Source organism: Neurospora tetrasperma, assembly GCF_000213175.1.
Source record: "Neurospora tetrasperma FGSC 2508 unplaced genomic scaffold NEUTE1scaffold_2, whole genome shotgun sequence".
Classification (NCBI taxonomy): domain Eukaryota; kingdom Fungi; phylum Ascomycota; class Sordariomycetes; order Sordariales; family Sordariaceae; genus Neurospora; species Neurospora tetrasperma.
The window spans coordinates 4,515,910-4,542,473 of NW_009799100.1; the positions used below are offsets into that span (position 1 = coordinate 4,515,910).

The 26,564-nt window shown below is 52.3% G+C and overlaps 6 protein-coding genes across 6 annotated transcripts; 4 read left to right on the top strand and 2 right to left on the bottom strand.

Annotated features, from left to right (window-relative positions):
• Positions 1-627: 627 nt before the first annotated feature.
• Positions 628-13,873, top strand: NEUTE1DRAFT_145669 (cytoplasmic dynein heavy chain; the record flags this gene model as incomplete). Its single annotated transcript, XM_009851631.1, has 4 exons — positions 628-937; positions 1,004-6,441; positions 6,499-13,308; positions 13,385-13,873. The coding sequence occupies 4 exons, from the start codon at positions 628-630 to the stop codon at positions 13,871-13,873; spliced, it is 13,047 nt and encodes a 4,348-aa protein (XP_009849933.1).
• A 1,387-nt stretch (positions 13,874-15,260) lies between these two features.
• NEUTE1DRAFT_109209 (uncharacterized protein) lies at positions 15,261-16,049 on the bottom strand (the record flags this gene model as incomplete). Its single annotated transcript, XM_009851632.1, has 5 exons — positions 15,261-15,619; positions 15,681-15,684; positions 15,832-15,846; positions 15,913-15,974; positions 16,028-16,049. 5 exons carry the CDS (start codon positions 16,047-16,049, stop codon positions 15,261-15,263), a joined length of 462 nt encoding a protein of 153 aa, XP_009849934.1.
• Positions 16,050-16,243: 194 nt separating this feature from the next.
• On the top strand, positions 16,244-17,674 carry NEUTE1DRAFT_61404 (uncharacterized protein; the record flags this gene model as incomplete). The annotated part of the gene is made up of 4 exons (XM_009851633.1): positions 16,244-16,321; positions 16,385-16,601; positions 16,669-17,071; positions 17,130-17,674. 4 exons carry the CDS (start codon positions 16,303-16,305, stop codon positions 17,358-17,360), a joined length of 870 nt encoding a protein of 289 aa, XP_009849935.1.
• A 296-nt stretch (positions 17,675-17,970) lies between these two features.
• NEUTE1DRAFT_121478 (uncharacterized protein) lies at positions 17,971-19,447 on the top strand (the record flags this gene model as incomplete). Its single annotated transcript, XM_009851634.1, has 3 exons — positions 17,971-18,030; positions 18,163-18,299; positions 18,379-19,447. 3 exons carry the CDS (start codon positions 17,971-17,973, stop codon positions 19,319-19,321), a joined length of 1,140 nt encoding a protein of 379 aa, XP_009849936.1.
• A 555-nt stretch (positions 19,448-20,002) lies between these two features.
• On the bottom strand, positions 20,003-21,267 carry NEUTE1DRAFT_61408 (uncharacterized protein; the record flags this gene model as incomplete). The annotated part of the gene is made up of 2 exons (XM_009851635.1): positions 20,003-20,950; positions 21,040-21,267. 2 exons carry the CDS (start codon positions 21,262-21,264, stop codon positions 20,129-20,131), a joined length of 1,047 nt encoding a protein of 348 aa, XP_009849937.1.
• Positions 21,268-22,563: 1,296 nt separating this feature from the next.
• NEUTE1DRAFT_129033 (uncharacterized protein) lies at positions 22,564-26,481 on the top strand (the record flags this gene model as incomplete). The annotated part of the gene is made up of 3 exons (XM_009851636.1): positions 22,564-24,444; positions 24,756-25,329; positions 25,406-26,481. The coding sequence occupies 3 exons, from the start codon at positions 22,564-22,566 to the stop codon at positions 26,479-26,481; spliced, it is 3,531 nt and encodes a 1,176-aa protein (XP_009849938.1).
• Positions 26,482-26,564: the final 83 nt, after the last annotated feature.

A 26,564-nucleotide genomic window follows, 5' to 3' on the forward strand; every position in this document is an offset into this window, starting at 1 on the left:
AAACACCCAACTCTTTGACTTTTCTAAGCTACTCATCTAACGACACTCTTTCGTCTGGACAAACAGCTGAACTTTTGCGCACACCGCCCGCCCGCCCGCCGCACATCCCCGTCCGATAGATAGAGCACATCCACATTAGAGCAGAGCAGGAAAGAAAGATACCCCACGATCGTCTTCTCTTCCCCGTCTACCGACTACACCACCATACTATTCGGCTTTTGCTTCAGCTTTTTTTTCTTCTTCTTTTTCTGCGACTGCGCCCTCGAGAACCAGTAGAGCCCACTCCAGTCGCGCCCTTCCCTTCGATTCCATTGCTCTTGCTTGCCCGCTGTGCGCTACTAGCTCGAGTAAGGTACCTCTAGTGTCGGATACCTCCCGCTAAAGCTTCGCGTCAGTGAGTGCTACTGTATCTCGAACCACAAACGGGCAGCGACGACTTTACCACAACACTCACCCGACGTCCCCGACGACGAGCCCTACCACCATCTACCTGTGCCGTGCGCTGTAGAGACCGACCCAGATGAAATGATCGATTAGACCGTCGAGTCCCGAACCTACCTACATCTTGCCATACCCTACCTATCGTCTCACTTCCGAACGCACCTCTCTCGGTAGTCCATCGCCATCATGACGGATTCGGTGCCTTCGCCCCCTCCCCAGCCGAGCCCGGACGCCAATGGCGTTGCGACCACGCCGTTTGCTGCTGTCGATCCTGTCAAGGTTGTCGACCATCTCGTCCTCCTGCTTGAAGCTACCCTCGGCGCAAAGCGAGACGAGCTCGAAGCTCCCGGCAGTCTCCTGTCCAAGGTTCGCTATTCGGACACCGTTCAGCGTTGCTCTCGCTTTGCCTTGGATACCCAGGTTGCCCTGTACATACAGAAAGATCTTGCTCCCACCACTACACTTGATGGAGATAATGGAGCCGAGGCTGAAGAGCGTACGTTCGGTGCTTCCACTTTGCACGCGTTGAGAAATGTAGCTAACACACGCTTCACTGCGATAGCCGAGCCTACCCATGTGTATACTATTTCAAGCGATCTGACCTCGTCCCCAACGACTGTTGCCTACCTCGTCTTGCTGAAACGCCCTCAGCCTCTCGACCCTATCGTCCCGCTCACCTCCCAGATCCAGATGCTCAACCTGCCGGGCCCTGCATACCTATCAACGAGCGGCAGCGAGCAGGGACCTACCAGCTCCCCTTACGAGATTCTCCAGCTGTATCTCCACAACGGTCTTGCTCCATATTTCGATGCGAGCACCAAAAGCCAGCAGTTGCTCAACGGTGCCAGGGGCCGTCCCGATGTCGATGCCAAGACTGGAATTCCTGTGACCAAGAAGCGCTGGACGGAGCTGGAACTGAGTCTGTCTCACCTCCAGCAAAATGTCGAGATCCCCGAGGTGTCTCTGCCCTTTCACCCTCTCGTACAGAGTACGCTTGAGGAAGCGGCCACCAAGAATGTCAAACCCTCCATCGACCTTCTTCCAGCCACCGTGCTAGCGGACAGCACGTTCCTTAACAACCTGCAGGCCACTGTCAACAACTGGATCAAGTCTATTCAGGTGATTACCAAGATGACGAGGGACCCGACGACCGGCACGGCCAACCAAGAAATCAACTTCTGGTTGTCCATGGAGGCAGCCCTCGAGGGAATCGAGAACCAACTGCGGAGTGAGGGCGTTATGCTCACGCTTGATATTCTCAAGCATGCCAAGCGTTTCCAGGCCACTGTCAGTTTCACGGCTGATACGGGCTTGAAGGAGGCCATGGAAAAGGTTCAAAAGTACAATCAGCTCATGAGAGATTTCCCGCTCGATGAGCTGTTGTCTGCCACTACCCTCACAAAGGTTCAGGAATCTATTGGGCAGATCTTTGGCCACCTCAACAAGAAGCTGAGGATATGCCCATATCCCATTCGCCGCGCACTTCCCTTGGTCGAAGCCATTTCTGGTGACTTGGACGAGGTCCTACACCGACTGCTTCCTGGAACGGAGCTGGTCAAACTCGACTATGAAGAGTTCAAGGGTGTCATGAAGCAGGCGGGCAGCATCTTCCGCGCCTGGGACGAAAGCATCAAAGAATTCACCAATGTCGCTCGTGAAGTGACTCGCCGGCGCAACGAGAAGTTTATTCCTATCAAGATTAACCCACGTCACGCTGAGCTGCAGTCTCGCTTGGACTATGTCCACAACTTCCGTGATAACCACGAGCAACTCCAAAAGACGATTATTAACGTGCTGGGTCCCAAGGCCACTGTTAATGGCATTGTTACGGCGTCTGGCGCTAATGGCGTCGCTGTAGTCGAGGAAATCGGCGATGTGGACGCGGTTGATGAGGTTAAGCAAGCTTGGGAGGCTTTGAAGGATGTCGATTTGCTTGATTGTACCCGTGAAGGCACCGAAAAATGGGTACGCGCAGAGAATATCTACAACGAGCGCACTGCTCGTGTGGAGAATTCCATCATCGCCCGCCTTCGTGATCGTCTGGCTACGGCCAAGAACGCCAACGAGATGTTTCGCGTCTTCTCCAAATTTAACGCCCTGTTCGTGCGTCCCAAGATTCGTGGTGCTATCGCAGAGTACCAAACACAGCTCATCGACAACGTAAAGCAGGCCATTAGCTCTCTGCACGAGCGTTTCAAGCAGCAATATGGCCACTCGGAGGCTCATGCTATGGCTCAGCTTCACGATCTGCCACCGGTGTCAGGTGCTATAATATGGGCCAGACAAATTGAGCGGCAACTTGACCAGTATATGAAGAAGGTGGAGCAAGTCCTTGGCTCAGATTGGGCTCTTCATACCGAGGGCCAAAAGCTTCAGAATGAGAGTGATCTGTTCAGGAAGAAGCTGGATACCAGGCCCATCTTTGAGGCTTGGCTTCATGATGTCCAGAGGAAGCAGATATCCATCTCCGGCTTGCTGTTCACCATCAATAGGATTCGCTCTGCTGGAAACATCCTCGAGTTGGCCGTGAACTTCGACGCGCAGGTCATCGCGTTGTTCAAGGAAACCCGAAATCTGCTTTGGCTCAACTACCCTGTCCCCCATTCGGTCAACAACGTGGCCAAAGAGGCAAAACGCGTATATCCCTTTGCTGTCAGTCTGATGGAAAGTGTCAGGACATTTGCCCAGACAAACCGCCAGATTTCTGACATGTCCGAGGTTGCTGTGCTGCTGAGCGGCCACCGCAACGATGTGTACACGCTGATCTCCAAGGGCATACCGCTCCGGTGGGAGACATTCGTCAATACCTACGAAGTGCACTTCAAGCCAACTTTCAATCCCAACACCCCACTGGGCCAGACAGGCTCCAAGGTTAGCGAGACGAAGCATGTCATGTTCATCCGCGAGTTCGCTGCTTCGGTTTCGTTGCTGCAGTCCAAGACTCTCCTTCTTGCCAATATCTATGTCACGGTACAAAAGGCACTCAACGAGCTCAAGACCTGTCCTTACGAGGCATCGGCCTTCCAGTCACGCCTCGAAACCATCCAGCATGCAGTTGACCAGCTGAACTTGGAGCAGTACGTCAACCTTGGTTACTGGGTGGAGCGCATGAACAGGCAAATCAAGGATGTTCTGTATACTCGTTTGCAGGTCGCAATTCAGGCTTGGATACAGGCATTTGAAGATGAGGATGTTGAGCGTCCGAGCGAGCGCAAGAGGCTTCTGGAAATCGCTTCTCCTGATGCGGCGAAGTCGATTGGTCCGGTTATCAAGAGTCTGGTGCACGAAATTACCATGCGGAATCAAGTTATTTATCTCGACCCGCCTCTCGAATACGCAAGAGCCAGCTGGTTTGCCCAGTTGCAGGACTGGATTGGGGTTATCTGCAACCTAAAGAAGATCAAGGCGACCAGGTACACCATGAGCCTTAGCACAGAAGTGGTTGATGAGCCGCGCTTCAATGATCTTCCCGGTGATTGTACTGAGGAGCTTCTCAGGGTGCAGACTTCAGTGGAGAAGAAGATTCGCGAGATTGGCGCTTATGTCGACAAGTGGTTGCAGTTCCAGTCGCTCTGGGATCTCCAATCCGAGCATGTCTATGATGTTCTTGGTGACCAGCTTTCAAGGTGGCTCCAGCTTCTTCAGGAGATTCGCAAGACCAGGCAAACATTCGATACCACTGAGGTTAGCCGCTCGTTTGGCCACATCACCATTGACTATGATCAGGTCCAGACAAAGGTCAATGCCAAGTACGATCAGTGGCAGCAGGATATTCTCATCAAATTTGCCAGCCGCCTCGGAAACCGCATGCGTGAAGTGTATGCCGAGCTCGAGAAGGCTCGCAAGGACCTCGAGGGCCAGGCAATGACGGCCAACTCCACGGCCGAGGCCGTCCGGTTCATCACGATTGTCCAGAGCTGCACTAGACAGGTTAAGCTGTGGGCTCCCGAGATTGAAACCTTTAGGCAGGGTGAATCGACTCTTGTCCGCCAGCGATACCATTTCCAGAATGACTGGTTGCATGCCGAGCAGGTGGATGGCATGTGGGATATGCTCAATGAACTGCTTGCCCGCAAGAGCAAGATTGTTACCGACCAGTCGGATGCCCTTCGCGCCAAGATCACTGCCGAGGACAAGGTGGTCAACGACAAGATTGCCGAGATCGCTCACCAGTGGAACGAAGAGAAGCCCGTGTCTGGCACCATTGCTCCGGACGTCGCCTCTGCCACCCTCACGCATTTTGAGCAGCGCATTACCAAGTTGCAGGAGGAGTCGGCCATGGTTGCCAAGGCCAAGGAGGCGCTCGATTTGGCGCCAACTCCTGACACTTCGCTTGGTGTTATCCTCGAAGAAGTTCAAGACTTCAAGTCTGTTTGGGCGTCACTGTCTACCATCTGGAAGAACCTCAATGAGCTTCGTGAGACGCTTTGGAACAGTGTTCAGCCGAGAAAGATCCGTGCGTCGATCGATAATCTTATCAAAATGACCAAGGAGATGCCGAGCAGAATGAGACAGTATGCTGCGTTCGAGCATATCCAGAACGTGCTGAGGCAGCTGATGAAGGTTAATTCTATTCTGGGCGAGCTCAAGTCGGAGGCTGTGCGTGATAGGCATTGGACCAAGATCTACAAGCAAATCAAGCCAGGTAAACGCTACTCTCCTGTCTCAATGACCCTTGGAGACGTCTGGGATCTGAACCTCGTCGCTACTGAGGTGATTGTCAAGGATATCATTATCCAGGCTCAAGGTGAAATGGCCCTCGAGGAGTTCCTCAAACAGGTCCGCGAGACATGGACGAACTACGGTCTTGAGCTTGTGCAGTACCAGCAGAAGTGTCGCCTTATCCGTGGCTGGGACGACCTTTTTGCTAAGTGCAGTGAGAACTTGAACTCGCTCCAGGCCATGAAGCACTCTCCTTATTACAAGGAGTTCGAGGAGGAGGCGTCCTCTTGGGAAGAGAAACTCAACCGCGTGCATGTCTTGTTTGATATCTGGATAGACGTCCAACGCCAGTGGGTTTATTTGGAAGGCGTATTCCACGGCAACGCGGATATCAAGCATCTGCTGCCCATCGAATCTTCTCGCTTCCAGAACATTAACAGTGAATTCTTGGCGGTTATGAAGAAGGTCTACAAGCAGCCCAATGTCTTGGACGTGCTGAACATCCCCAATGTCCAGAAGTCTCTTGAGCGCCTCGCTGAGCTGCTCAACAAGATCCAAAAGGCGCTCGGCGAGTATCTCGAGAAGGAGCGTGTTTCATTCCCAAGATTTTACTTCGTTGGTGACGAAGATTTGCTGGAGATGATTGGTAACAGCAACGACACCATGCGCATTGCCAAGCATTTCAAGAAGATGTTCGCTGGCCTCAACGGTCTTGTCATGGATGATGAGGGAGTCATCTCCGGCTTTACCAGCAAAGAAGGCGAGACAGTCAGACTCAAGAAGGAGATCAACCTCGTGAAGACCCCCAGGATCAACGACTGGCTCGCGCTGCTGGAGAATGGTATGAAGGTTACGCTTGCCGAACTGCTCGCTGAGGCAGTGGACGAGTTTACACCCATTTTCTCGAGCGAAAACGTTGATCGCGACGCCCTGATCAAGTTCATGAACACCTACCCCAGTCAGATCGTCGTGCTCGCTACGCAGGTGGTTTGGACCACCGCGGTGGACCAGGCACTCGCCGATGGCGGAAAGGACCTCCAGTTGCTGTTTGACCGCGAAGTTCAGGTCCTTCGGATGCTTGCTGATACTGTTCTCGGCGATCTTGAAGTCCTGCTTCGGAAGAAGTGCGAGCAGCTTATCACTGAATGCGTCCACCAGCGCGATGTGATTGAGAAGCTCGTCAAACTTAACGCCAACTCCAACACACACTACATGTGGCTTCTGCAGATGCGCTATGTTTACAACCCAGAAGGGGACTTTCTCCAGCGTCTGCACATCAAGATGGCCAATGCCAAGCTTAACTATGGCTTTGAATATCTCGGTGTTCCTGATCGACTTGTTCGCACGCCGCTTACAGACAGGTGCTTCCTCACTCTCACCCAAGCTCTGTGCCAGCGGTTGGGTGGTTCGCCATATGGTCCTGCTGGAACAGGTAAGACGGAGTCCGTCAAGGCGCTCGGTCTACAGCTCGGTCGCTTCACGCTGGTCTTCTGCTGTGATGATACCTTTGACAACCAGGCCATGGGCCGTATCTTCCTCGGTATCTGCCAGGTCGGTGCTTGGGGCTGCTTCGATGAGTTCAACCGTCTTGAGGAGAAGATTCTCTCGGCTGTCTCGCAACAGATCCAGGATATCCAGCTCGGCCTGAAGATGGGCGCCGAAGATGAAAAGGCGCAGATCGAGCTTGACGGCAGACAAATCCACGTCAACGCCAACGCCGGTATTTTCATTACCATGAACCCTGGTTACGCTGGCCGTTCCAACCTGCCCGATAACTTGAAGAAGCTGTTCAGGAGCGTGGCCATGTCGAAGCCCGACAAGGAGCTCATTGCTGAGGTCATGCTATACTCCCAGGGCTTCAATCAGGCAAAGCAGTTGAGTAAGCATACTGTGCCGTTCTTCGACCAGTGCTCTCAAAAACTGTCCAAGCAGGCGCATTACGACTTCGGTCTCAGAGCCCTCAAGAGCGTGCTGGTTAGTTCCGGTGGCCTGAAGCGCGCCAGACTGCTGGAGACCGGCGAGGCTGAGTCGCTTGGCCCTGAAGATGTTGTCGAGCCTGAGATTATCGTGCAAAGCATCAGAGAAACAATTGCCCCCAAGTTGATCAAGTCCGATGTGGAGATCATGATGGAGATTGAAAGTGTTTGCTTCCCTGGTGTGAAGTACGTACCTGCCAGCCTCGAGAAGCTGCAAGAGGCCATCAGGCGTTTGGCGGCAGAAAGGCAGCTGGTGGTCAACGACATCTGGATGACCAAGGTCCTGCAGCTTTATCAGATCCAAAAGATTCACCATGGTGTCATGATGGTGGGCAACTCTGGCTCGGGCAAGTCGGCTGCATGGCGGTTGTTGCTCGACGCCCTACAGCAAACGGAGAACGTCGAGGGCGTCTCTCATGTCATTGACAGCAAGGTCATGTCTAAGGAAGCTCTCTATGGCAACCTGGATTCTACCACCAGAGAGTGGACTGATGGTCTGTTCACCAGTATTCTCCGCAAGATCGTTGATAACCTTCGTGGAGAGGACGCCAAGCGCCACTGGATCGTCTTTGACGGTGATGTCGACCCCGAATGGGTCGAAAACTTGAACAGTGTTCTCGACGACAACAAGCTTCTCACTTTGCCCAACGGTGAGCGTCTTAACCTCCCACCCAACGTTCGGATCATGTTCGAGGTCGAAAATCTCAAGTATGCCACCCTCGCTACTGTCAGTCGATGCGGTATGGTTTGGTTCAGCGAGGACACCGTCACACCCGATATGATGGTTTCCAACTACATTGAGACCTTGCGAACCGTCGCCTTCGAAGACCTCGACGAGGATGCGGTCGCTACAGGCCAGAGCTCTGCTAAGGCACTGGCTGTCCAGAGCCAAGCCGCTGATCTGCTCCAAGAGTTCTTGACGAGAGACAACCTGATCAATGAGGTTCTCAAGGAGGCTGCAAACTACGAGCACATCATGGAGTTCACAGTCGCGAGAGTGCTTAGTACCTTGTTCTCGCTCCTGAACAAGGCTGTCAGAGATATCATCGAGTACAACTCCGCTCACGTTGATTTCCCTATGGATCCAGAACAGGTGGAGGGGTATATTGCCAAAAAGGTGCTCCTTGCTTTGGTCTGGGCACTCACTGGTGATTGCCCTCTCAAGGATCGCAAGGCCTTTGGTGACAAGGTCGCAGGATTGGCGAGCTTCGGATCACCGCCACTGGATGGCACGAGCTCGTTGATTGACTTTACCGTCACAATGCCTCAGGGCGAATGGCAGACTTGGCAGCAGCATGTTCCTACCATCGAGGTTAACACCCACTCGGTAACTCAGACTGATGTCGTCATCCCCACGCTCGATACCATCCGTCACGAGGATGTGTTGTACTCATGGCTAGCTGAGCATAAGCCGCTGCTTCTTTGCGGTCCTCCGGGTTCCGGTAAGACGATGACGCTGTTTAGCGCTCTAAGGAAATTGCCCAACATGGAGGTCGTCGGCCTCAACTTCTCGAGTGCTACTACACCGGACCTACTCATCAAGACTTTCGAGCAGTATTGCGAGTACAAGAAAACCTTGAACGGTGTTATGCTTTCGCCTACCCAGATTGGACGCTGGCTTGTCATCTTCTGTGATGAAATCAACTTGCCTGCTCCCGACAAGTACGGTACTCAGCGTGCCATTTCCTTCCTCCGCCAGCTGGTTGAACACAACGGCTTCTGGAGAACGTCAGACAAGGCATGGGTCACTCTTGATAGAATCCAGTTTGTCGGTGCTTGCAATCCTCCTACCGATGCTGGTCGTACGCCCATGGGCGCGAGATTCCTCAGACACGCACCTCTCATCATGGTTGATTACCCCGGTGAGCTGTCGCTCATGCAGATCTATGGCAGCTTCAACGCGGCCGTTCTCAAGGTCATTCCCTCGCTGCGCGGATACGCCGAGGCACTTACCCAGGCCATGGTGCGCTTCTATCTCGAGTCGCAAGAACGGTTCACACCCAAGATTCAACCGCACTATGTCTACAGTCCTCGTGAATTGACGAGATGGGTGCGTGGTGTGTACGAAGCCATCAGGCCGCTTGAGACCTTGTCCGTCGAGGGCCTCATCCGTATCTGGGCCCACGAAGCGCTGCGTCTGTTCCAAGACAGATTGGTTGACGAGGAAGAGCGCAAGTGGACTGATGATGCGGTGCGCAGAATTGCCATGGAGTACTTCCCTACGATCGATGAACACAAGGCGCTTGGCGGACCTATCCTTTTCTCTAACTGGCTATCCAAGAATTACGTACCGGTCGATCGCGAGCAGTTGCGCGATTTCGTCAAGGCCAGACTCAAGACTTTCTGCGAGGAAGAGGTTGATGTGCCCCTCATTCTGTTCAACGATGTCCTGGAGCATGTCTTGCGCATTGATCGTGTGTTCAGGCAGCCTCAAGGCCATTTGATTCTCATTGGTGTCAGTGGCTCGGGCAAGACGACGCTGTCAAGATTTGTGGCTTGGATGAACGGTTTGAAGGTGTTCCAGATCAAGGTGCATGGCAAGTATTCGGCGGAGGACTTTGATGAAGATCTGAGGGAGGTGTTGAGGAGGTGTGGTTGCAAGGGAGAGAAGATCTGTTTCATTATGGATGAGTCCAACGTGCTGGATTCCGGTTTCCTCGAAAGGATGAATACCCTTCTCGCTAACGCGGAGGTGCCGGGCCTGTTCGAGGGTGATGATCTTGCTGCGCTCATGACAGCTTGCAAGGAAGGCGCGCAGCGCCAGGGCTTGCTGCTTGATTCACAGGAAGAGCTGTACAAGTGGTTCACAGGCCAGATTGTCAAGAATCTTCACGTCGTGTTCACCATGAACCCGCCCGGTGAGGACGGCCTGTCGTCCAAGGCTGCCACGTCGCCTGCGCTCTTTAACCGTTGCGTGCTCAACTGGTTTGGAGACTGGTCCGATCAAGCACTGTTCCAAGTTGCACACGAGCTTACTCATTCTGTGGATTTGGATCGGCCGAACTGGACCGCACCGGATACCATTCCCGTTGCCTACAGGGGTCTCAACTTGCCGCCTTCGCACAGAGAGGCGGTTGTCAACGCGATGGTTTACATCCATTACTCGCTGCAGCGCTTCAATGCCAAGCTGCTCAAACAGCAGGGCAAGATCACTTTCCTCACTCCCCGCCACTTCCTCGATTTCGTTGCCCAATACGTCAAGCTATACAACGAAAAGCGGGAAGATCTCGAAGAGCAGCAACGCCATCTCAACGTTGGTTTGGAGAAGTTGCGTGACACCGTCGACAAGGTCCGTGACCTCAGGGTCACACTCTCGGAGAAGAAGGCTCAGTTGGAGCAGAAGGACGCTGAAGCCAACGAGAAACTGCAGCGCATGGTGGCTGATCAACGCGAGGCCGAGCAAAGGAAGAACATCTCTCTCGAGATCCAGGCCGCGCTAGAGAAGCAGGAAGCCGAGGTTGCATCCCGCAAGAAGGTCGTGCTTGAGGATCTCGCCAGGGCAGAGCCAGCTGTCGAGGAGGCCAAGGCTTCCGTAAGCAGCATCAAGAGGCAACATCTCACGGAAGTCAGGTCTATGCCTACTCCCCCTTCTGGTGTCAAGCTTGCGCTTGAGTCCGTTTGCACGCTCATTGGCCACAAGGCGAACGACTGGAAGACGATCCAGGGTATTGTGCGCAGAGATGACTTCATTGCCAGCATTGTCAACTTCAACAATGAGAAGCAAATGACCAAGAGTCTCAGGGTCAAGATGCGCAACGAGTTCTTGGCCAACCCGGAGTTCACTTTTGAGAAGGTCAATCGCGCGTCCAAGGCCTGCGGTCCCCTCGTGCAGTGGGTGGAGGCGCAGGTTAACTATGCTGAGATCCTGGACCGTGTTGGTCCCCTCAGGGAAGAAGTCATGTTGCTTGAGGAACAGGCTTTACAGACCAAGGCCGAGGCCAAGGCTGTTGAGCAGACAATCTCCACCCTTGAAAACAGTATCGCGCGGTACAAGACCGAGTACGCCGCACTCATCAGCGAGACGCAAGCCATCAAGGCGGAGATGTCGAGGGTGCAGTTCAAGGTTGATAGGAGTGTCAAGCTTCTTGACAGCTTGTCGAGCGAGAGAACTCGTTGGGAGGAGGGCAGCAGGTCTTTCGAGACACAAATCAGCACGCTTGTCGGCGACGTCCTTGTCGCGGCGGCTTTCTTGGCTTACAGCGGTCTGTACGACCAGACCTTCCGCAAGTCGATGATGGAAGACTGGCTCCACCAGCTGCACTTGTCGGGCGTCCAGTTCAAGCAACACAACCCGATGACCGAGTATCTCTCGACTGCGGATGAGAGGCTCAGCTGGCAGGAGAACACGCTGCCTGTGGACGATTTGTGCACGGAGAATGCGATTATCCTCAAGAGATTCAACCGGTACCCGCTCATCATCGATCCTTCGGGTCGCGTTACCGAGTTCCTTAACAGGGAGTCTAAGGATCGCAAGCTTACCGTCACAAGTTTCCTGGACGATTCGTTCACCAAGGTCCTTGAAAGTTCCCTTCGTTTCGGTAATCCCATTCTCATTCAGGATGCTGAACACCTCGATCCTGTGCTCAACCACGTGCTCAACAAGGAATACCAGAAGACCGGTGGCCGTGTCCTTATCCAACTTGGCAAGCAGCAAATCGATTTCTCGCCTGCATTCAAGCTTTACCTCTCTACCAGAGATCCATCTGCTACGTTCGCGCCGGATATTTGCAGTAGGACGACCTTTGTCAACTTCACGGTCACGCAGAGCAGTTTGCAGACGCAGTCACTCAACGAGGTTCTCAAGTCTGAGAGACCTGACGTAGATGAGAGGCGGTCCAACCTTATCAAGCTGCAGGGCGAGTTCAAGGTCCATCTCCGCCAACTTGAGAAGAAGCTGCTCCAGGCGCTCAACGAGTCGCGTGGCAACATTCTTGATGACGACCATGTTATCGAGACACTCGAGACCCTCAAGACGGAGGCGGCCGAGATTTCAGCCAAGATGAGCAACACCGAGGGCGTCATGGCCGAAGTGGAGCAGATCACACTGCAGTACAACATCATTGCCAGGTCTTGCAGTGCTGTCTTCGCCGTACTCGAACAGCTGCACTATCTCAACCACTTCTACCGGTTCTCGCTGCAGTACTTCCTCGATATCTTCCATTCTGTGCTCCGCGGAAATCCCCATCTGGCAAACGAAACAAACCACAATGTTAGACGGGATATCATTGTCAAGGATCTCTTTGTGGCCACCTTCAAGCGCACCGCGCTGGGTCTCTTGCAGAAGGACCGCATCACTCTTGCTATGCTTCTTGCCCAAGCTTCGCCCTACAAGATGGACAAGGGTCTGTTGGATATCATTCTTGATGAGCGTATCGAGGGTAAGGATGTCTCGATTGATCAGAACACCCGCGAAGAAGCATTTGCGCGGGCGAAGAAGACTCCTGCTCTCAAGGACAAGATCGACGCAGTTCCAGAAGCGGATTGGGAGAAGTTCTTCACCGAGGAGTTGGCCGAGGACTTTGTTCCCAAGATCTGGAACGACGAAACTGAGCCTAACGACCGCGCGCTTATGTCGCTGCTGCTTGTCAAGCTCTTCCGCCTCGATCGTTTCGTCCCTGCGGCGGAGCGCTTCGTCACTCTTGTCTTTGGCTCAGACCTGTTTGACATTGTCGAGGACCTCAAGCAAACCGTTGATCAAGTGTCGGCCATCCGGCCTATCGCCCTGGTTTCCTCCCCCGGCTTCGATGCCTCTTACAAGGTCGACGGTCTCGTTGAGCGCATGCGCGTCCGCTGCACAAACATCGCCATGGGTTCGGCCGAAGCTGAAGGCAGTGCCGACAAGGCCATCGCCAACGCCGCTCAGACCGGATCATGGGTTCTCATCAAGAACGTTCATCTCGCTCCCGGCTGGCTTCAGGGCGTGGAGAAGAAGATGGAGACGCTCAACCCCAACCCCGAGTTCAGACTGTTCTTGTCGATGGAGTCGAGCCCCAAGATCCCTGTCAACTTGCTGCGTGCCTCAAGAGTGCTCATGTACGAGCAGCCTGCGGGTGTCAGGGCGAACATGAAGGATTCCATGTCGAGCATCTCAACCAGGTCGCTCAAGAGCCCCGTCGAGAGGACAAGGTTGTATCTGCTGCTGTCGTTCTTGCACGCCGTTGTTCAAGAAAGGTTGCGGTATGCGCCTAACCTGGGCTGGAAGGGTTTCTGGGAGTTCAATGATGCTGACGTAAGTTCTTCTTCAACTATATCCCTCTTACTTACCTTCAATGATTGATTGATGGCACTAACCAAACCAAACACAGTACGAATGCTCCGCGCACGTCATCGATACCTGGATCGACACGGCCGCCCACGGCCGCACCAACATCGCTCCTTCCAACATCCCCTGGGAGATGATCCGTTACCTTATCGTCGAGACCTACGGCGGCAAGATTGACGACGAGAACGACTTCAAGATGCTCAACCAGCTCGTCCACACCTTTTTGACGCCGTCCGCCTTCGATATCGGCCACAAGCTTGTCGAAGTCAGCCATGATGCGGAGGATGAACAGAAGGATGCGGCGACCGGAGGTGACCTTGTGGTGCCCAGTGGCACATCGCTGCAGGAGTTTATGAGCTGGATCCAGAAGCTACCGGAGCGCGAGCCACCTACATACTTGGGCTTGCCAGCGAATGCGGAGAAGTTATTGTTGGTGGGACTGGGTAAGAGTTTGATTGGGAACTTGAAGAAGGTGACGGATTTGTTGGATGAGGGAGAGGCGATTATGGCAGAGGCTTCTGAGGCTGCCTGAGCTACTTGAGGGGTTTGGGTGTTGAAGAGACAAAGGCTGGTGAGAGGATGATAATGGATTACTAGAGGATGTGGATAGGGGGCTGTTGATGGTGGTGAGATGGGATTCTTACATATTGTGTCAGGCGTCAGGGCGCTTCGTCTTGTTATTTATTTGTAGAACTTGTGCTCATGTTTAGAAGAAGCGATTAGATAAAATGCTGTTTTTTTTCTCTCAATGATGTGTTGTCTACTAAACAGTGACATGTCATGATGACAGTGAAGTTGCGGTACTTGAAGGTGATTACGTACTAGTACAGTGATGCTCACAAAAATACTGCCACCCCTTGCCCCATTGGATATGTGGGGGAGGGTGGCAGTATGTTTTGGCAATAAGTTTACGAAGGCTGACCATTAACCATAAGCAAATCAGAGGTCGGTGATCTGAGACACCCAAGAGATCAATCAATGTAATGATGGCACATGATTCCCTGTAACATCATGTTAATGGGGACGGGAGGACATTCAACTCCTTCCGTCCGTCGATGCTCTTGAGCCTCTCAACCTTTGAATCTCCGTTTCGAGAATCCGCGACCATGATATTGGGCAGGAACAGGACTCGCGTTCGGCAGCACAGGGTTTGGGCTTTCACAATGGCAGTGATTATGATTGCTTTCAGGGTCCAATTGGTTAATAGGTGTGTCGTTTGATCACAGTTTAAGTCAACCGGGGAAAGACTCCATCCACTGAACCTACCTATGACATTGGATGTCTGTCTGGACTCGCTCAGTCGGAATGTCAGTCAGATATAAAGATAGCAACTGGAGCAGTGATTGGTTATAGCCCAGGTCGATCGAAGATACTATTACACCCAATAAGGCTGAGTGGATGTTCGTGATTGAGCTCAAGATGACACTGGCAGCACAGCATGATGCCGCTTGAGGTGGTTGCCCGGCATAACTCTCGTATCAAAACATCGGGATCTTGTACATATGCGGGCATCGATGGGAAAGTAAACAAAATAAACAACCTAAACAGAGGCGGTGTCCCGTCCATCTCAGTGGTATGCCGTCCGTACTTACCTAGCGGCTTTCCATCCACGGCACTGCCCATCCTTTTATTAAGGCAAAGATGCTCAACATTTGTGTGGACGAATGCCGAAGGAAAGCGCCCTTCTTCATGAGTCTCGAGTGCCGTTGTAACTTCCTTTTGTGGGATGAACAGGCAGATGGACTGATACTGATCGCTATAGGCTGGCTTGGAGGCGACGAACAGGGCAAGTACGATGACGACATTACCCAGCCGTTTTGCCCAATCAGAAGCATGGAAAGACCTCATCTGCCCTTTCAGCCCCACCTCTCTTCCCACTCTGTGCATTCCTCAAGGTTCTCAAGTTCGAGACTCGTACACTAGAAATCCGACCTCTTCAGTTTCCCGTCCGTTATACGGTAGTCCCTCGCTGATAGTATTTCTCCAACTTGACTCTTCTTAGTCATGATAACCATTGCACCGGTGAACGGATTCGCATTGTGCAAATCAAAAGGTCTGCCGGTCGCGAATGCGTGAAACGGTCCGCAAATCATCAGCAGATAGATCGATGGCTTGCGCAAGTCTAACAAGCTACCGCCCGGCTTCAGCTCCAGGACCTTGTCCGAGTCCAGGGTCATGTGGTGAAACCGCCGGGGAAGATGAACCTGATAATGGTTACTTCTGCCTGGGATTACAACCACAGCCGAGCTTTCCATTGAAAGAGCTGCTTGTTTCTGGCCTGGTGTGGGTGGCACGGATCGGATGAACAAACAAAAAGGCCAAGACAGTGACGCACTTACGCGGCTATGTAGAGAAGTAGAGAGGTAGTAGGTATCTCTTGTTTTACGTTCTCTTTGGCTCATCTTGATGGCTGTCCTGGATATCAATGGAATTCCCCTTCGCAAGAAGTGGCCTCATTCCCACGCGGGGTAGCAGCCAAAAGTCACCTACTTTGGGTGAAACGTCCTGTATAAAGGAAAGAGTATACGTAGAGGTAGTAGTGAGAGCAAGGAAGGTTGAAGGGAAACGTACGAGACCGGCTTCCTTCCTTTTGCCCCCCGTTCGGTATTGCATGGAAGAGTTACCTACTCTTGCTGGATGGGAATTCCTCGTGTAGCTCAACTTCCCGTGGTGCTTGTCCACTTACATCCGTCCATTGCCTCCTCCATTGCTTCCCCGCAAACCGAAACACTCTCCACACCCTCTTCCCGTTTTCCATCCCAATCTGGTCTTGTCTACCTGTTTTTGTTTTTCCTCAGCCCTTACATAACACCCCACATCCGCCCGCAGGACTACTTTGTCACCTCTCTTCTTCCTCGTATTCCCCCCCTCTGTCGGAATCTTTTCCAAATACACAACACCATCAACCACAGGTCTGCCCACTTGAGCTCACATAGGTCCATCTTCCCTTTGCTGCTCAACATGGCGAACTTCAGCGATCGTAGGTGGATATCTATACGCTCATCAGTCTTGTCGTACACAGCGCTAACTAGTGTCTCAACAGTCAACCCCTTCGCGAAGCGGGAATCGCATAGTTCGACATCCATCACCACCTACAAGGTCCTGACTTTGCTTTCTTGGGTCCTGTCCGTGATCACGACCGTTTACTACGATTTCGAATCGCCTCACGATGGACACCTCATTCGGCGGACGATTTGGGGTCAGAACTATGCCCATCCTTCGGGCTTCACGCAGAATGCCACCATTACCTCTATTTACTGGTGAGTACTAAATACCATGCACAAATCCACCAGCCGCGGCCGTATATCGATGCTGACACTTGGACAGGCTTGTCTTGTTCATTCTCCAGCTAGTCTACATCGGCCACCTCTTCTCCAACGATTCCGCCCAGGTCAACGCTGCCGCCTCTGTTGGTAGCCACTTCATCTTCAACAACCTGCTTCACTTTGGGTGGGTGATGCTCTTCGTTCGCTCGCACTTCATCTGGTCCGAGATCTTGTTGATCATCAACTTCATCAACCTCACGTCGCTGTACTTCCGCCATAATGCGTACCCCAAGGGCATCCATATGCCCGCTGTTTCTGGTCCCCTCGCCTGGACCTTCGTTGCTCTGTACTGGAACGGTGCCATTATGGTCCCTGCCCAGCATAGCTTTGTTGCTCGTATCTTTGCCAACGTCTTCATCTGGTCGATCTTGGTCTATGGAATGTTCTTCATTGTCATTTACAAGGTAAGCTTTCCACAGCTCGTTTGTTACATTACAGACACTGTTTACTAACGGCTCGCAGGACTACACCATGGGCTTCAACTTGAGCGTCCTCAGTGCTTCCTTGGGAGTTGCCCAGTTCTTTGACCGCGTCATTGCATTCCAGTGGATCTTTGCCTTCACCATCATGGCAGTGCTGTTTGTCTTCACTGTGGTCGTCGCCGTACCTGCTTGGACCGGTAAGGAGGTCAGCTGGGGCACACGCCAGACTCAGCCCGATGCCGAGCGTGCTCCTCTTCTCGGCGAAAACTAAGAATATTGACAAAGAAGTGTAACCTCGCCCGTACATGCACGGACTACATTTCTGGAAGAAGGGTAAAACCCCAAAAGTTGTTCGATGTTGAAAATTCTCATAACAGTTATCAGTCGTTGATCGGAACTGCGGCATTGGTCGTCCGCAGTGGAGGAAATTATTTGCATCGAAAGCATGAAGAACTTTGTCATACAGGTAATCATGTGCCTCACAAGCACCAAAAAAGGGAAGGATTTGGAGGATTAGCAACAGAATGCGCGAAGGTGTCAAAAAAAAAGAATGAGAGTTCAAATATCATCGTTCAGGCTTCCTTTACCTTATCGTCCATAATAGGTAACTTACCTTATCGATAATGTATCGTTAAAGCGATTCATGACGTAGGGTTGTCGCAACGGTCGTGTTTTAGCGTGTTTGTCCGTCCTTGTAGGGCATTTTAGTGAATGCTTCAGTGGTCTAGAACCTAACTCATCAGATGCCTGCGAGGTTTTGCACGTTACATTGTCCCATCACAATGCCGTCACCTCGGTGTCCTGCTCACCACCACATATTCCTCTTCTCAGCAGCTTGACAGACTCGCTTAGGCAAGCCGCTACCAATAAGGTATGTCACCATGGCATCTCGACTCATCCGCTTTCCATGGCCCATGAATGTTGGGACCGATATCTGCCAGGTGTCGCGGATCCAGACCATCTTGTCTTGCCCTACTGGCCGCGGTCGACATTTTGTTCGCAGGATCCTGTGTGAGGAAGAGTTGAGGCGGCCTAGCTCCAAACTCAAGTCATACTTGCGTGCTGTGCTAAAGTTTGCAAAGGAGCATGACACGCTTAAGCAGCAGGGTAAGGAGACCGAGGGGTTTGGTCATGGTCATAAACGGCTAGAACAAAAGTGGAAGGGTCATGGTGTGGATTTGGGAGAGGTAGCTGCTTTTATGGCTGGGAGGTAAGTAATCTAGGCTTTCGTTCTCTATCTCAGAGACAGACTAGGGGTAGCCAACACTTTTTGACCTTTTGGCCTATAGGTTCGCAGCAAAAGAAGCAGCTATCAAAGCCCATCCGCATCGTCACTTGACCTTTCACGACATCATCGTCGCCAAGGCAGCGGAACTGAACCAGATTGAGAGGGAACTAGCCGCCTCCTCCTCCTCCTCCTCCTCCTCCTCTTCTTCTTCTTCTTCTAAAACCTTCACCGGCTCAACAACCGGGCCCACCACCAAAGTAGATCCCAAGAACATCATGCCCGAGGACCGACTCTTTGACCAACAGCTCGACACCAACAACAACAACAACAACAACAACAACAACAACAACAACAACAACAACAACAACAACAACAACAACAACAACAACAAGCATCACCACGTCTTTGAAGGTTCCGCCCGTAGCCCAACCACCCCCGTGGATACCCAAGACATCATGCCTGAGGATCGAGTCTTTGACTATAAGCTTGAAACCGACAAACCCAACGGGTCCGACAGAGCTCTTCGTCGTCGAAGCTTCACTGGCTCCCAAACTGGTCCTACTACGCCAGTCGACACCAAGGACATCATGCCGGAGGACATGGTATTTGATTACCACCTGGAAACAGACAAGAGACCGTTTGAAGGGTCTACGACCGGTCCGACCACCCCCGTTGATACAAAAGATATCATGCCTGAGGATCGAATGTTTGATTATCACCTTGAGACAGACAAGCCTGATACGACAACAGAGTCAAATGATAGCACGCTGGTGGGGAGGAGGGGGAGGACGACAACAGCACCGCAGGAAACACCTCCTGGTAGGGCGAGGTTGGGAAGTGGACCGCCTGTGGCTATTATCAGGGGGGTTAAGGGAGATACTGAAAACCATCAAGTGGCGCTGCTTAGTATTAGCCATGATGGCAATTATGCTACAGCTACTTGTGTGGGGTTCGATGCTGCGAGTATGGTGAAGGGAGGGTTGGGGTGGATGGTTTCGAGGTGAGGTGAGTGACGGTCAGATGAACTGTGCCGTGTCCGATCATTCCACCTCCCCGTCAAAGGAATTGGGAGGAATGAAAGGTGGGTTGTATTACTACTATATATCAGGTTGGTGGCATACAACAAAAAGTCAAAGAGCTTGTTCGTCATTTGACGCTGTCGTGAAAATTCTACCTAGTCTGTAGATACATAGCCTGTATGTGTGGCACCAAGTGGAGAGAGAGTATGCGATACTTGTGGATTACAACGGCGTCACATTTACCATCGGTGGCTCGAATAGTGTAGTGGTTATCACGTTTGCCTCACACGCAAAAGGTCCCAGGTTCGAAACCTGGTTCGAGCATCGCTTTTTGTCTTGATGAGGACATTGACGGTTTTGCTGTCTTCCTTTTTTAGGTTTTTTTTTTTGTTCGTTTGCTTGGGTTTCATACCTATCTACTGAGAGTTGCGTCGGATGGAAGAATCCGAACATAGATAACCAGATACAGATTGCTTTCTTCAAGTCAGGTTGTTCATAACGTTCCATGTGTGATTACGACGACTCAGCAAGTTCACAAAGTGCCTGAAGTGTTAGTGGGCAGCCGTGATAGTAGAGGATCAGTGTAAATTTGGATTGATTGAGGATCGGACCCGTGCACTAAGTGCAAGACTAGAATAGCTGACAATGTCAATATGCTGTAGAACTGCTGATTGCTTTTCGTTCAAATCATTGGGTATCTTATCTATAAACCTTCTTTCTGGTGTCGCTTCTTCAGCTGACCGGCTCTCTTGAGTTTCATCATGTTGAACAAATTCGTTCTGGCAGCACACATCAGGAAGCACTGCCCTCAATCTCTGCCATCTTTTCATCCATCCTCCTAGCCATTTCCGCCTCCATATCAACCGGCTCTTCAGATCCAACACCAGTGTTCCCACCATCATCACCATTGCCAAGACTTATACCCCTCCTCCTTAGTTCACCCTCTATATCCCTCCGCGTAATCATACCGCCTCTTTTGCTACCACTTTCTGTCCCCGCCTTCATTCTCTCCACATCCTCTCTCATCTTCCGCCCCCAGCCATCCACGCTCCTCATGCCCACCACCAAGAACCCCAGCTCTTCCCGATCCACATCGAACACCTCCCACCACTCGCACTCGGGCATCTTGGCGCCCACATCTTTAGCCGCGTTGTAAATAGCCGCGACGGCCAGCGCGTTCGGCTGGCTGGTCAGGTACAGCATCTGCGGCGACAGGAGCGCCGTGTTCAGGTACGCGAGCGTCCGTTTCGATATCGTGGACTTGGAGGTGTTGAGGAAATCGAGAGCTTGGAGGTATGTGATGGCCAAGGGGTGGGGGAGGGAGACGTGCGTGTCGAACGAGAGCGCGTAAAGGATGCGGGATTCGCAGCGGAGAAGACGTGTGTGGAAGGAGTTGTAGACGTGTTCGGGGAGGTAGTAGTCGTTTGGGATGTTGGTTGGTGGTGATGGTGGTGGTGGTGGTGGTTGTGAGTCGTCGGACGCAGGCGCGGATGATGGGTGGAAGAAGGTCGAGGATGGAGAGAGGAGGTAGTTGTATACGAGAGCGAGGTCGCGCGGGGAGCGGGGGTATGGGGATAGTTTGGCGATTAAGTAAACAGAGGCGGCTGAAATGTCCTGGGAGGAGGGAAGATGTATTAGTGGTTGGTTCATGATGAGGCGACTTTGGGGGAAGAAGAGGAGGTGGGAGGAAGGCAAGGGCTTACGCTGAATTCATGGGACATCATGGGTTCCACTAGCCAGTATCGCGCGAGGAGGACGTTCGCCTGGGCTGTAACAGATTGTGGGAGCTGGAGGAGCAGACCGGCTGCTTGGGTGAGGCATTGGGTTGAAAAGAAGATGGTGTCTTGCAGCTCTGTGGGAAGCGCGCCGAAGGAACGCCGTTGGTAGAGCTGTTCTGGCGTCGCCAGGGGATTTACCATATGCGACATGGTTGCTTTGTCGGCTGGAGATCGTCTTGAATTTGATTGAATGTAGTCGGTTTGTTTTTGTAGAAGATTGAGTAACTGGCGCAAGATGAAGCTGGAGGATAACGCGAGCTGCATTGAACAATGAATTGATGGCTGTCTTGACTCGGCAGGCTGCGCTCACGAAGCACTGTCTAGGGTTGGGGTTTTACGAGCATCACTTACACCATCAAACGAGTCTCGTGGAGTCATGTTTTACACGTTGGGTTTTCTGCCCTCCAGCAACAATACAGATCGTTGTACATCTAACGAACAGGAAGAATGGTGGTTTCATACACGTAAAGCGCTCTTTGAACTACAACGATCTATCATACTATTTTGTAAAGGTAAGCCTGGACTGCTTGACGGATGAAGTGCCTGTTCAAGTACCTCAAAAGTACCTGCGCTGTGAGTACGGAGCTGTCACCAACAACACTAACAGACAGAAGACCCCACATCTACACAGGCAGGCAAGCGCTAGCAGGGTGCTGGCCGGATCGAGGATGCCGCGCTAATTGAATCACGAGGTGACGTGAAGTCGAGGTGGGGTTTCCGCCTTAACACGCGTGCTTATCAAATGTTTAGGGCACAGAAGGCGCGTTTGCCCCCCCTGCGAGTGATTCGGATTCTCAACTCGATTTGGACTGGAAGCAGCGCACATCCCCGCAATTCCACCCGTCGAAACCGAAACCCGCCCGGCCAATTCCATCCTGTGGGTTCGGTCTGTTGTCTTGTCTTTCTTCTGGCCCACTCAATCCAAGTAACTTTCCTGAGACATCTACGATTCGACATATGGCTGGATCGCGGTTTTTTCCCATTTAATCTCGAGTATTCTACACAGTCCCGTCCTTTCAAGATCGTTTAGAATTGTCTACTTCGTTTGCCCACCCCACCATACCATCTTCGTAATAACTACTCGCAAGGGCTAGACACTTGCCTGACACTTCCTTCACCTGAACGTCAAATGACGCGTCGCGTGTTACTACGCGACTCCGTTTTTTCGTATCCTCCATCATCACTGTGGTATTCCGTGCAATTGCGACTTTGACGGAGTGAACCCCCTACAAGTCGGCCCTCACAGAAGTGTGCTCTCATTGTCAAGTCAACCACTGGGGCAGACAGACTAACCAGGAAGATTTGAAAGGTATGCCCGTTCCATTCTTGATATACACTATAGTCTCCCCCCCGACAACCAATAGGATCCTGCGGACGCAATCCTGTCTCATATTCCTGCCGCAAGCTAACTTGGCCTACGTACATACAGACTTTCGCCACAGGGAAACCATGGCTGCGGTGAAGGGCGAACCCCGCGATGACAGGGGCTTCAATGCACCGCCCGCGCCCACACATGACGACGAGCCTAGGATTGACCTCCAGTGGCTCCAAGAACTCGTTAACGACAGCGAAAAGCGGTCGGTACATGTCCTCGAGAGGGCTGTCCGTGTCGGTGTCAAGGCTCTCGAGGGCCTCAAAGGTCCCCTCGAAGCCGCCAAAAATATCGAGGACACCACAGCCGCCCAGTGGCTCAAGATGATCAATGATGTTCAATCTCGCGCTAAACCGACCCGCACTATTGTTGGAGTCGTAGGCAACACAGGAGCCGGAAAGTCGAGTGTCATCAGTGCCGTCCTTGATGAGGAGCGTCTCCTGGCAACTAACTGCATGAGAGCTTGCACGGCATCTCCCACAGAGATCTCTTACAACCACTCAAAGGATCCCAATGAACTCTACCGTGCCGAAGTCGAGTTCATCACATCGGCCGAGTGGCTAAAAGAGTTGCAAGAGCTCTACAGCGATCTCCTTGATGGAAGTGGTGAGGTTTCGCGCGAGAGTTCCAACGAAGATAGCGAGGCCGGTATTGCCTATGCCAAGATCAAAGCTGTCTACCCCCGCCTCGTCAAGGACACCATGCCGAAGCATAACCCTGTGGAGCTTGTAAACCAGCCATCAGTTCGCGCTGTGTTAGGCACGACAAGGAAGCTTCAAGCCACTACAGCTAGCAGTCTCTACCGCCAACTGCAGACCTACGTCGACAGTAAGGAGAAGAACACAGACAAGTCGATTGAGTACTGGCCTCTTATCAAGGTTGTTCGCATATACACCAAGGCCTCTGTCCTATCCACAGGAGTGTGCCTCGTCGATCTTCCCGGTGTCCAGGATTCGAACGCCGCAAGAGCCGCCGTTGCTGCAAACTACATGAAGGCATGTACCGGTCTTTGGATTGTGGCACCCATCACCCGCGCTGTGGATGACAAGACGGCAAAGTCTCTGCTTGGCGATACCTTCAAGCGCCAGCTGAAATATGATGGCGCATATTCAGCTGTGACTTTCATTTGCTCAAAGACCGATGATATCTCGGTCACTGAGGCAGTGGAGAGTCTCAATCTTGAAGAACGTGTCTCTCAACACGAGACACAGATTCGAAGCAAAGAAGACGAGATCAAGAAGCTCAAGAAGAAGCTCGGTGATCTCAAAGATCAGGAAGCGGCGTGTGACGAGATCCGCGACCATCTTGACGAAGAAATGGAAAAGTGGGATGTGCTACTTGACAAACTGGACAAGGGAGAGCAGGTCTACGATCCGTCTGAAGCCCAGCAGGCCAAGAAACGAAAGCGTCATGGCGGATCACGGAGAAGCCGCAAACGACGTAACAACGATCCTATTGATAGTGATAGCGGTAGCGGTAGCGACAGCGGCAGCGACGGAGACGGAGATGACTCGGATGCCGAAATGTCCGACTCAAGCAATAAGGAAAACTCTAACCCCAAAGTTGGCGAAGAGAAAAAACTATTAACGAAAGAGGATATTGAAAATAAGATTTCTTCTTTGAGAGAAGAAAAAAAGAAGATTCGCGCGGGTATTAGGGATCTCAAAGACCAGGCAAAGGAAACCCGGACGGCTATCAAGGAGATCGAGTCCGAAAAGAAGAACTTGGAGTCGGAGGTCAAGGCTATCTGCATCCAAGGAAGAAACGAATATTCCCGGACGGCCATCAAAAAGGACTTTGCCATGGGAATCAAAGAGTTGGACCAAGAAACCGCGATCGAAGAGGACGAGGAGAACTTTAACCCAGATGTCGATTTAAGGGACTATGATAAAGTTGCTGAGACTCTTCCAGTTTTCTGTGTCAGTAGTCGTGCTTTCCAGAAGCTGAGTGGGAGGCTGGTGAGGGACAAGTTTAATAGCGCTGGGTTCCGGTCACTCGAGGAAACTGAGATTCCTCAACTTCAGGCCCATGCGCAAAAACTTACAGAAAATGGTCGGGCTGCTAGCTGCAGACGCTTCCTTGCTGACCTTTCCCAACTTCTCAACTCGCTGAGCATGTGGGCGACCAATGACGGCACACGCTCAAATCTGACCGACAGCGAGAAGCGAGCGGAGGAGAACCACTTGCGCAAGCGGATCGACCAAATGGAGCAGATAAGTCACTGGCCCATCCCCGGCCGCGGTGCTAGTCAACTGCTAACATCTTGTAGGAACTGGATGACGTGGTAAAGGAGACTATGAACAACCTCAAAGAGGCGCTTGCGGAAAACATCTATGAAATCTTTGAGAAGTATTTGCCTGTCGCAGCAGACAGGGCCTTGCCCACCGCCACGGGTTGGGGCGCACACAGAGATGCAGGTGGGTTGCTCTGGTCAACGTACAGAGCCACCTGTCGCCGGAGCGGTGTGTTTTCTGGTGCTTCGGGTCTTCGAGACTTTAATGCAGAGCTCATTGAACCCATTCATACGCCATTGAGTACTACTTGGGAGCGAACCTTCCAGCGCCGTCTTCCCAGCGTCCTGACGAACTTCGCCAAGTCCACCAAGCTGCTGCTCGAGACCTTCCACAGAGAGGCAACAATTCGAACTCAACAACGCGCAAATAATTACCACGGGATCAACATGTTGTATCAGCAACTCCAAGCCCATTGCCAGAAGATCTCTGAACTACCCGATGCACTGAATGCCATCGTTCAAGAACAACAGCGTGATGCGAATCGTAGCTTCGCGCCTACTATTCAGACCCAGATGGAGAGGACGTATCAGGCCTGTGCTGAGGAAAGAGGTACGTGGCTAACCGGGACCTTTGAAAAACAATCACTTTTCGGGCAACTTTGCTAATCACTTTCATTTTTTCACAGGCTCGGGATGCTTTAGGCGAATGAAGGACATAATGGAAGCGCATGTTGGAACCCACCGTATGTCAATATTCCAGGCTGCCACCCGCGTTGTACAGGATCAGCTTGGTGTCATGTGCAGGGAGCTCAAGAAACGGCTTCAAGATGAGGCTGACGATCTCCACGACATACTGCGAAGACATTATCTTTCGGCACTGGTTGGGAGTGAGGTCGCGAATCGTAAGGGGCTACCCCGGGTAGAGCGAACATTGCGAGCAGAGATGGTGCCGTATTTACAAAAAACCGATCCTTTGTTCGCGCCCGTCGTCAAGGGCGAGCCTGAAGAGCCTGAGAAGGTCGAAGAACCGGAGGAGCCGAAGCAGGAGAGGGCTGCTAGCGAGGGCCTTTTTGTCCCTCCGGACGCCGCGGCTAACGAAGCTGCCGATGATCATGACACGACCATGGTGGATGCATCGATTGTGGACACTTCGGTGGTTGATGCATCAATGGTAGATGCCCCTCCGCCATCTTCGGGACCAACTGCAACCTCTTCCATCAAGGCTGAGCCCGTCGAGCCGGCCCCTTTGCTGAGCAGTAACCAAGCTTCGGTTCCCTCAATCAAGAATGAACACGCCGCGCCAGTTCAACCAGCTGTTGAACCCTCTCGAGCCCCTAGCGTTGCTGCTCCTGAAGCTGCTGCCCGGCCTGAGCCTCTTCAAGCTGGCACAGCTGCTTCTGAGGTAGTCCAGGCCGTCGGTGTTGTTCATGAGCGCGCTCGGGCTGCTACTGCTGGCCCCGACGCCGTTGGAACTGCTATTGCTGTTCCTCAGCCCCTGCGAGCTGCTACTACTGATCCTGATCCGATCTCTAACATCAAGCGGGAGCCACAGGGTGATCACAACCTGCTCGCAAGCTTCTGCAGTGAGCGCAATCCAACCTCGGACGACGAGGAAGAGTTTTCTACCGCGACAGAGGGCGAGGATGACGAGGACGATGAAGATGAAGATGATGATAATGCTGAATCGTCATCAGATGAGGACAGCTCCCGGGCCCCAAGTGTCGAGATGGACCTTGTGAAGCCAGAGCCAACCGATCATTGAGTGGCTCAGTCATTTCGTGGGTTGCTTGTCAATTGTTTATAATACGGCGTACATTATGGATGTTCTTCGGTCTAGGAGTTATT